The sequence below is a fragment of the Lytechinus pictus genome, chromosome 10 (assembly GCF_037042905.1).
Source record: "Lytechinus pictus isolate F3 Inbred chromosome 10, Lp3.0, whole genome shotgun sequence".
NCBI classification, from domain to species: Eukaryota; Metazoa; Echinodermata; class Echinoidea; order Temnopleuroida; family Toxopneustidae; genus Lytechinus; species Lytechinus pictus.
This window is the reverse complement of record NC_087254.1, coordinates 17003967-17014584: the sequence shown is the minus strand read 5'-3', so window position 1 is coordinate 17014584 and position 10618 is coordinate 17003967. Positions and strand designations below refer to the sequence as shown.

General features: G+C 35.3%; 1 protein-coding gene across 1 annotated transcript in view; it reads left to right on the top strand.

Annotated features, from left to right (window-relative positions):
- The first annotated feature begins 1000 nt into the window (after positions 1-1000).
- LOC129270253 (neurogenic locus notch homolog protein 1-like) overlaps positions 1001-10618 on the top strand; it is a 67187-nt gene continuing 57569 nt past the window's right edge. Inside the window, exons 1-8 of the mRNA XM_064106040.1 lie at positions 1001-1284; positions 3838-3900; positions 4791-4921; positions 6108-6166; positions 7360-7514; positions 7779-7889; positions 9604-9717; positions 10340-10453. Of these exons, the coding sequence (XP_063962110.1) occupies positions 3891-3900; positions 4791-4921; positions 6108-6166; positions 7360-7514; positions 7779-7889; positions 9604-9717; positions 10340-10453 (694 nt within the window). The 5' untranslated portion in view covers positions 1001-1284; positions 3838-3890. The remainder of the gene's footprint in view (positions 1285-3837; positions 3901-4790; positions 4922-6107; positions 6167-7359; positions 7515-7778; positions 7890-9603; positions 9718-10339; positions 10454-10618) is intronic.

Here is a 10618-nt window from a genome sequence, read left to right as displayed (position 1 = left end):
ATAACTTAGGGAATACCCTCAATTATCTCGGGACCCTTTTCTTTAGAAAAACTTGATAAAACATTTTAATTTCCTCCATTTTATCCCTTTTTGTGCGTTCACAATCACTTTTAAAAACAAGGTTCAAAATCAAAATATAGTCAACTGAATTAGAGCTGATATAGGTACTAGAGACAAGAGAGTCCTTTTCATTTTAATTTCAGAAACACCGAAAGCTTCGTGCTTCTTTTCATTTTAATTTCAGAAACACCGAAAGCTTCGTGCTTCGCGCGGGAGGGGGAAACTCCCCCTCCCTGCACCCACCCCCTAGGGGGCGCGCGCTCTGTAAGTGTTGCCACGCTTTGCGTGCATTTACCGCCCCCTCCAAAATAACTAAGGTAACTTAAATTACAGGAAAAAAAAGTGAAGTATACATGCCGAATTCTTTCTGAATTATGAGGCAAAATTGAACCGATAATTAATTTTCTTACCTTTTCATGATCCATCCCTGTACGTATAATTTTATACAACCATCTCCTCCCCAGATTTGGGCTCTCAAAATAAGTATATTATAGTAAATCAAGTTCTTTAGTAATATGAAGTATAAGGCGGCTATCTTTTTTCTTACCTGCGCGTTAGGGTAACAGCTTTGACCCCTTTCACTTTTTTTTGCACCACTTCTTGTACCACCTTCATCCCACTTTACTTGCTTATTATTAAAAACAAAATCAACAGACAAGTTGCTTAATCATACATAATTCAACTAAATGAATACCAGTGATAGGGATCTGATCTTTTGCTTGGAGTTTGATGGAACATAATTTGGAGTTTTTACTTTGTTGAGTCACGTATTCGTTTATCAAAGTGACCTTTATTAATAAGCTATACTTTACGGGAAGTTCAATCAATCAATATATCTGTTTTGACGTATTGTTTTACTATGATTATGACAAATGGATAATACCATTGATAAAAGGCACTATTTTCTATTCCTTTCTATTCCATTACTTTTGCAGGGAGAGCGCTACAATGGTGGGTTTGAGTCCCCAGATTCCCCCGATGCTGGCTCCAGGCAATACAACCCACGTGTCGCTGCCGTTGCCTCTCCCGGTAGATTCGACGGGCGATACATCGTGGATGAATCAAATTCATCAGGGACCGACGGGTATCTTCAGGGATATGAGAACAAGTCGAGGGTAAAACGAGGAAGAGCCCTGGTCGTATTGTGTCTCATTGCTGTGGTCTGTTTCCTCATCTTGGCTGGCGTGGTCGGACTGATCGTTGGAATACTTCTGACCTCAGACGGTAGATGGAACAACAATCTCATATCTTATTAATTTTACCTAATATAATATCATAGACTTCCATGTCGACTGTCAGGGTTTTAACTAGAACATCTAAATATCAACGCATTTCTCCAGTTCTTGAAAAGTTACATTGGTTTGCCAATTTGGAAGCATATAGAATACTTCTTCTCACTTGGAAAGCTTCAAATACTATGGCACCACATTTACAAAAACCTTGTCATTGCCTTATACACAAGCTCGTGGGCTGAAATCATACTAGCTTCTTATGAAAACCTCCAAACACAATTATTTTTTTCCATCAGTTGTCTAATAAGTTTGATTTGTTATCATTCGGACAAGACAGAAATAGAGTCTTTACTAGAGATAAATTCACAAATTCTGACATCTGGTGACCATCCCCAGACTAATTCGTGTTGCAGGTGAAGCCAACGTAGTTCAGTGGAACAAACGATGGTACAGCGACTGAAGTTTTCGCCGACATTCGGTTGAACATTGCTCAAGTTCAAATCAATGCACACAGAAGGGCAGTGGCGTACCGTGGGTCATGGCATTGGGGGGGGGGGCACTAGCAAAAATTTTGAGTCACTTAGACGGTGAGCGCGCGAAGCGCGCTCAGTTGCTAGGTATGCTGACCTAATAGAGACATTTTAAGGAAAGTGTCATTAAACAGATATGTATGTCACTGGTCACATAATGCGAGCGCGAAGCGCGAGCTGAAAATTTTTGATATTCAGACCTAAAAAGGGACATTATAAGCAATTTTTTGTAATCATGATATGTACCTGTCTCGCTAAACAAACAATGCGAGCGCGAAGCGCGAGCTGAAATTTTTATACATTGACCCCAAACGGACATTTTAGGGACTATATTTTAGGAATCTATTAAGAGTATACATATCTCACCATATAGTAATCTAATGCGAGTGCCAATCGCTTGCTGATTTTGTTAGAATTTTATGCATCCAAACACATAAATAAATTGTAGTCATTGTAATCATGACTAACATGCGCATCTCACTAATCAAATATTGCGAGCGCGAGCTGAAAATTTAGGAAATTCAGACCTGAAGAGGGTCATTTTAAGGCTTGTTTGTAGGAATTCACGAAGACCATACGTATTTCACTAAGCAAATGAAGCGAGCGCGAAGCGCGAGCTGACATTTTTTTATATATTGACCCCAAACATGGATATTTTAAGGTCTATTTTTAAAAAGAATCCATTAAGAGTACATATATCTCACCATAGTATTTCACTAACCAAATGAAGCGAGCGCAAGCTGAAATTTTTGATATTCAGATCAGAAAAAGGGAAATTTTTAGGACTGATTTTAGGAATTCATGAAGAGCAGACATATCTCACGAATCCACTAATGCGAACATAAGCACGGACGGGAAATGTTTTATATTAAAATCTTAAAATGATATGTCACTACATAAAACAATTATAAATCGAAGTGCGAGGAAATATATTTGGTGTATTGACTTGAAAACGGGAGGTTTTAGTACAACAGGATTACATATAATAATAATAATAACATATCTCGTTAAACAGACGATGCGAGCATCAGGGACAATGAAGACATAGGCCCTGAGCAAATTATGTTTCATAAAGTTATGATATTTGTTTCATTTCTATTTAATATAACATAACATAATTATAATATAATATAACATAATTAACAATAATTTCTTCCTTCCCACTACGTTGCTCTCAGTTTCTCCCTCTTTTTCTCTTTTTCCCCGTTTTTTTTTTTTTGGGCCAGCCGATTGGGGGGGGGGGGCACGTGCCCCCCCATGCCCCCCCCCCCCCCGTAGTTACGCCACTGCAGAAGGGTATATTCGAGAAGATAGACTAACAGTTGCGGCTGTGATTTTTTAAACAGTTTTTTTTTTATTATCTTAGGAAAGGGGTAGTTTGAATTTATTTTATGATATTGCCAATGATTTGTTTCTAGTAGCAGTAATCAGTAGAATAGGTAGCAGCTGAATGACACCCCTGCCAAATATACGATTCACACTTGTTAATGCCCCCTCCCAGGAACTTCCTCGGCGGGAAGCTCCCTGAGGTCTATTTCCCCCGGAAGACATTCTCTTTTGGACGATACCTCTGCTGTGGACACCTATAATTACCAGGGAGTTCTCCTTCCGGAAAAAATATTCGAAAGAACTACTAGCTAACCGATGCATTTGGTGCAGATCTCTACCTTGTTCTTTTCTGTCAGCGAATTACGCTATTTCAGTATTAGAGATTTTGTTGATAAATGATGTCAAAATCATTTTTAAATGATGTTATTTGCCTTGAGGCTTCAGCACTCTACAGAGTTGTTTCTGCGCCATATAAGTCAAATTTATTCCTGTTATGATTATTATCAATATTATTATTATCACCATTATCATTATTATCATTCCTCGATGATTTTCATTGAGAAATCTTATTCCGCGATAGCTCGGCTTTGAACTTTGAAACTCTTGATTGGTTCCATATATCCTATAATTATCGGTTGTTGTTAAATATGATATAAACAGTCATGTCCTTCCCTTCCTAAATCCAGATACCTCTGTGGATGTGACTGCGGGGCCATCACAGACATCTCCCATAACAACAATGACAACAGGTATTACATTTGGTCATGAATTATAGATAAAGGATCTCAAATGGTAGGGATGAACCCGATATAGTTACAAATTGAAATTATATCGTTACATAGAGTATTATACCCCAATCAGGAGATATGGAGTATGTCCAGAGTCTCCATAACAACTTTTAAACAATAATATGCAATTTCATGTAACATCCTGTATTGTCTGGGTAAGTTGAAATAAATATTTGGATATTTCGTTTTCAGTTTTCAATTTGGTTTATTTTCATTTCAACTCAAGTCAATTTAGCTATTAAAGAAATCATTACAAATAGATAAATGAATATGCAAATATATACAGTATGGCATCGATAGATAAACAATTACAATAGACACTAAACAATATGATTGTCATATTAATAGTGATATTTACAATGAATTAGATAATAACTACATAATCATGATAATAATAACTGTAGAATGTTTATGATAAAGCATTTTGTATATAACTTCTTTTATTCATCTTTACTATTTAAATAAAAGTTGAGAAAATGGAGGGGTCTCCTGAAAAGCAGGGCTTGTTTAAGGTATCAAATAAAAGAGCAGATATTGAACATTTTAGGCATGTGATTTTCTTTTTGAAATTCAGATATCCCCCGCCAAATGAGTTTATGGTATCCTTTCTTCAAATTGTTTTTGCTCATTCATGCGTGAATGAGGAATAATCTAAGTAATGTCAGATAAAAGAGGAGATTTTACGCTTTACATTGGTAGGTCATTTGTCTATTGTATTTGTGATTAAGTTATGATAAATCATCGCTTAATCTCGGTTTCGTTTTTTTCTGGGACGCAGTGTATAACGATAACTCACATCTACTGCCGTCATTTGTAAAACTTTCTATACCCGAATAACGTCCCTTTTGTAGGTGTTCAACCGAGCGACAGTGACGTTACCTTCAATCTAGAGGTAACACTAAATGATAAGGAGTTCACGGAGGCGCTCAGAGATACATCGTCAACGGAATATATGGAAGCAGTCAACGAAATAACAGGAGCTGTAAGTAAAGTATAATTTGTGTCCTTTTGTCATTTGTTAATAAGGATGAGAGCGCTCATAGCCTTGTCCTCGGTCACGTCAGCAGGGACTACACCGGAACTTGCTAGGTCTTGATGAGGAGAACATCCACAATGATTGTAAAGATTTTTTTTTTAAAGATATAATAAATTACTCGAATTCGGGGAGGGGGAGTCAAATGTCTTGCTGTACACACGCGTCACCAAATTATTTCCAAACACCCCTAAACAAGTTTTTCTCTGTATGCAAAATAACCCCCTAAACAAGTTTTTCGAGGGCTTCTTTACACATTATGGCCTCTAAACAAGCTGTCGCCATAATATGACCCCTAAACACCTTTGTCTACTTGCTAACAATAAGCTTAAGTAGACATAACTATATTCATGAGTATCGCCTGCCCTCCATTGCATGCAGTTAGGGTTAAATACCACAACCGGGAAGAACCCGAACACTTTACAGAAACGAGGAGGAAAAAGCCCCGGGGTAAAAACGTACCCAAAACACGTTTGGCTTGTCTTTAAAAAAACTTTGGAAAAAAACATACCCTAAATATGTTTGACCCCGCGATTAACCAGTCTTTCAAAGCTACCTTTTAAAAAAAAAATGTGTGCTGACGAGTGCACGCGCGGCCCGCGTCCATAACCAAAACTGAAAAAAAAAACACCTCTTTAAACCTCTTTTTTGGTCATGCATGTGTACAGCTATATATTTGACTGCCCCCGGGACTCAAATTTATAGAATAAATAGGAGCGTGGATCTGATTCTTATCTTTAAGAACCGAGAGTCGTGGGTTCTAAGCCCTCAGCAATGACGAAATCTCTTTCAGCATTGTATGAAATAATTTTATTTGTGACTATTTTTTTTCATATTATAAACTAAAGTTCTTATTGTTCTTTCAAATAAAAAGGAAAGAAAAATCCAATGTAGTACCGGCAAGTACCAACAGGCAACAATACCTCTGAAGGATGTGTGCACCGGAATTAGTTGCCTAGTTCAGTCATGGATACTGTGGAGGCTAGCCTTGAGCACCTAACAAAATGGATATGCGCGCGATACTATTGTCTTATATTATTATTACTGCTATAATAATATTTTTTTAAAGCACAACAATCAAATTCCATTGTCAACTCTTAAAACGTCTAGTATTATGTATTATATCTTTGAACAGATCAATGCTCAGTATGCCAACGATCCGAACTATGTTGGTGTTGAGGTTCTTGATATTCGGTAAGATGAACACGAAGGTTCATTTGACTGTCTTTTCTTTTCTAACATACGCGTACACCCCCTCTTAACAATACCCACCTCCACATCTCTTACATACCCAGACCCACCTTCATATATCCACATACACCCAACACGCACACCGATAAGTTGTAATTCACTTTCTTGTGATTTCATGCTCATAATTGTTAAAGGTCAAGTCCACCTCAGAAAAATGTTGATTTGAATCAATAGAGAAAAATCAGACAAGCACAATGCTGAAAATTTCATCAAAATCGGATGTAAAATAAGAAAGTTATATGACATTTCAAAGTTTCGCTTATTTTTAACAAAATATTTATATGAACGAGCCAGTTACATCCAAAATTAGAGAGTCGATGATGTCACTCACTCACTATTTCTTTTGTTTTTTATTGTTTGAATTAGAAAATATTTCAATTTTTACGAATTTGACGATTAGGACCTCCTTGCCTGAAGCACAAAATGTTAAAATAATGGAAATCCACGTGTTCAGGGAGGAATGAAACTTCATTTCACATGACAATGACGAGAAAATAAAAATATTTCATATTTCATATAATAAAATACAAAAGAAATAGTGAGTGAGTGATGTCATCAGTTCCTCATTTGCATATCGACCGAGATGTGCATATAACTGTTTTGTGAAATGAAGCGAAACTTTAAAATGCCATAACTTTCTTATTTTACATCCGATTTTGATGAAATTTTCAGTGTTATGCTTGTTGAATTTTTCTCTTTTTATTCAAATCAAGTTTTTGTTGGGGTGGACTTGTCCTTTAATTACATAATAAAATGAAAAGCAAATTGAATAAGGATATTTTTTACTCACTTCGAATTAATTTGAACCAATTTGATGTTCGCTCCAAAATTACTAAGGTGTGAGAAAAGATTCTGGATTTTTTTTTCACGATCGTGAAATTTTACCTTGTCGTGCTGCAGCCGGGGCTGCAGCAGCAACTATCCCAAAGGTCTTTTGAAGATTGCAGCCTCGCAGGTGAAATTTTAAAAAAGGGGATAAAGAACATTTTCCCATTTCATCGCACAAATTGAATGAACCTTTCAGAGTTCTAGAATAGCTTTGATGAATTATGATATATAAAACAAAGTAATGCTTATTTATATATAATTTGCGACAGTTTGACATTGAATCTTATATCCCATTTGATCTTTTTAAGACAAGGCAGTTGGCGAGTATTCCTTAGGATATTTTTCAGACTTTTGACTGGAGGTCCTGATGAGCTGGTGAATGTACTTGATAGAATAATTGAGAGAATAACCCAATCCGCTAATACGATTTCAAACGACAATTCACCGGTAACATTTACTTCAGGTAAGAAATTGAGAACTTTCAACAGAGTAGCGGTAGTAGAAGAAGTAGTAGAGCTAGCAGTAGCAGTAAAAGAAGAAGTAGTAGTAGTCGACGTAGTATAGTATTTATGTGTTTATTTGTCTGTTCATTTATTTATTTGTCCATGCATGCTCACAATGTCATAATATGAAGAGAAAGTAGTAGATTATTCTATTTTTCATAATAACCATCATGATTGTAAGTATTGATCACTTTCGTATAAACTGATTTTTTTCTTCATCCCAGGTGTCTGTGATAACGACCCTTGTCAGAACGGAGGTACCTGCACTGATACGGAAAACAATTCTAATTTCACGTGTTCCTGCGCCGTCGGATTCACAGGCAGAACCTGTTCAAGTAAGAAATAAACAGAACATGTAAGATGGGATTGAAAGGAGTACTGTCTCAGAAATTCTATAGAGATTCTTATGCTGCATTATAATACTTGACAGATACACATACATACATGTATAATATATATATATATATATATATATATAACATATATATATATATATATATATATATATATATATATATATATATATATATATATATATATATAAATATATATTATATATATATATATATATATATATATATATATATATATATATATATATATATATATATACATATATATATACAAATGTTTTCTTACGAGATAAACCGTGTTAATAAAAAAATCGGGAAGTAAACACTGAATATACATATATATACATATATACATACATATATATATATATATATATATATATATATAATGAACGTACCTTGGATCCGCTACCCTGTGTTTCACGCGTAAAGCGATCTTCAGGCGGTCTGTTGTCCAAGTGATGACTTTCTTCTCATGTGGCGTGCTGCTGTTCGTTTCCACGGTCGATTAGCCAGGTAAAAAAAAAATCAAACGTAGCTTAAAGGAAGCGTGGCATTTGTAACTTTTGCCTTGAGGAAAAATGCTTCATCTTCACGAACAAACACACACTCAACAAAAGATCGGAGCTCATTACTAAATGCAGGCACTCAGGACCATTCGACCGTAGAAAACGAACCGTAGTATGCCACAAGAACAACTGGACAACTGTACAGACCGCCTGAAGATCGCTCTACGCGTAAAACCCCGGATAGTGAATCGAAGGTACGTTCAACATTCTACTTGCTCTACCCCACGGTATTGAGTACATTCCAATACTCCAATGAATTGAATTATCCTATATACCTTTTGAAATGATATATTATTGTTCTTTGTATGAAATAATTAAATAATAAATTTCCGCACTTGCATATCTATATGTTGACATGATCAAAAGAACAGAATAAAAATGATTACGAGAATGAAGGAATGGAAGAACATGAGACGTACTTTATAATGTTGCATATAAGAAGAAAGAAACTGGGATAGAATGATAAATGGGAGAAGAATGGCCTCAGCAAAAATAATTACGTGAAATGGTTCGTTAATTTACACTACACGTTTATGATTTATTATGTAAGATAATGGTAAAATACGAAATTGCAGCGTATATAAGAGAACGGTCAAGTTATGGGCGATAACATTAAAACGTTATTATACAATGCAGAATGTTTTATGGCTCAATATTCAAATTCCAGAAAAGGTTTCTTATTATGCAAACGGATAGGATCTGGAACTTGTTTTACACCTAGCTCCGTATGTGTCCATAATGCCTATAAATTCTTCATGGTGACAAAGGCTTATTAGTCGATGTGAGGTGAAAACAAAACTTTTTTGGTTTTCGAACTGACATGGATCAATATCTTTGGAAATATTTTGGTTCATCCATTTGCCATGAAATCTTCAATAACCTTTGTAATGAAGTAAGTTCCTAGTTAATCAATACCTTGAGGATTGATTCTTACCTCAAAAGGATGATATTATGTTGCATAATATTTTGTAAAATATTGATGGGTACGATGGCATAAGCCCTTATCTTCACCTCAACAACTTTCTCTCTCTCTCCCTCTCTGGTTTCTTCTTCTCTATTCAATTCAATATTTTATGGTTGAATTTTATTTGAAGTGGTATGATCTTGTATGGTTCCCCTTTTAACAGACATTGATGACTGCGCAGGAGGGCCTTGTGCTAATGATGGAACCTGTCAGGACGGTTTAAATGGTTTCACTTGTACCTGTCCATCTGGATGGGAAGGCAATCTATGTGATACAGGTAAAAAACATAAAATTCCGGTATATTTCATTTCAACTCAACGACGCAAATGGTTATAGACTTAGCAGTAGTAACATCCATGCAAATCGATATTTTTAAGTAGAATTTGATTAATATATCAAATATAACTGTATGGTTATCACAATAATCAAGTTATGAAAATTTGAAAGTTATAACAACTCTAGTAATATCACTGGAACATTTTGCATGCTATAGATTATTTTAAGAGCAACGTGGACATAAAATAGATTATCACTTTTTCTTATCATTTTATACTAAGTCTAATATGAAAATCATGTTTGGAAGATATACAAATTTTAAGTATAAATGACAGATTATAAAGTTATATTAATATATCTTTGCAGACCCTGTCAACATAGCAAAAAGGTGTTAGTAATAGATTTTGCATGTTATAGAGAGATATTTTTTTATTAAGTTTCCACTGCGCTGCAATGATAGGCCCAAAACTCTTGGTTTAATGCGTCTTGGATATTGATCGTGACCTAGTAACAAGTTTCTCGATCTGCCAAACACCAGTAAATTGAGACAATCCTTCTTATACTCATTAATATATCTATAACTAAGGCTAACAATGAAATACACTCATAATATATTGGTATAGATGCGAATGAATGTCAGAACAACCCATGTGGTAGCCAAGGAACATGTGTCAACACTGAAGGATCCTTCACCTGCAACTGTATCTCTGGTTACGAAGGTCCCGTATGTGATGCCGGTAATTTTTCCTGTGGAATAATGTATCTTAACGTAATTCACTAAGCTTAATTTCTCCGAAATAAAAATATTTACTTTTTATGAAGTGCTTTTGAGCTGAATAACTTGTGATGAGCTTTTCTACCGTTATTGACTTCTGTTTGAAAAATCATCCATCAGGTTATGC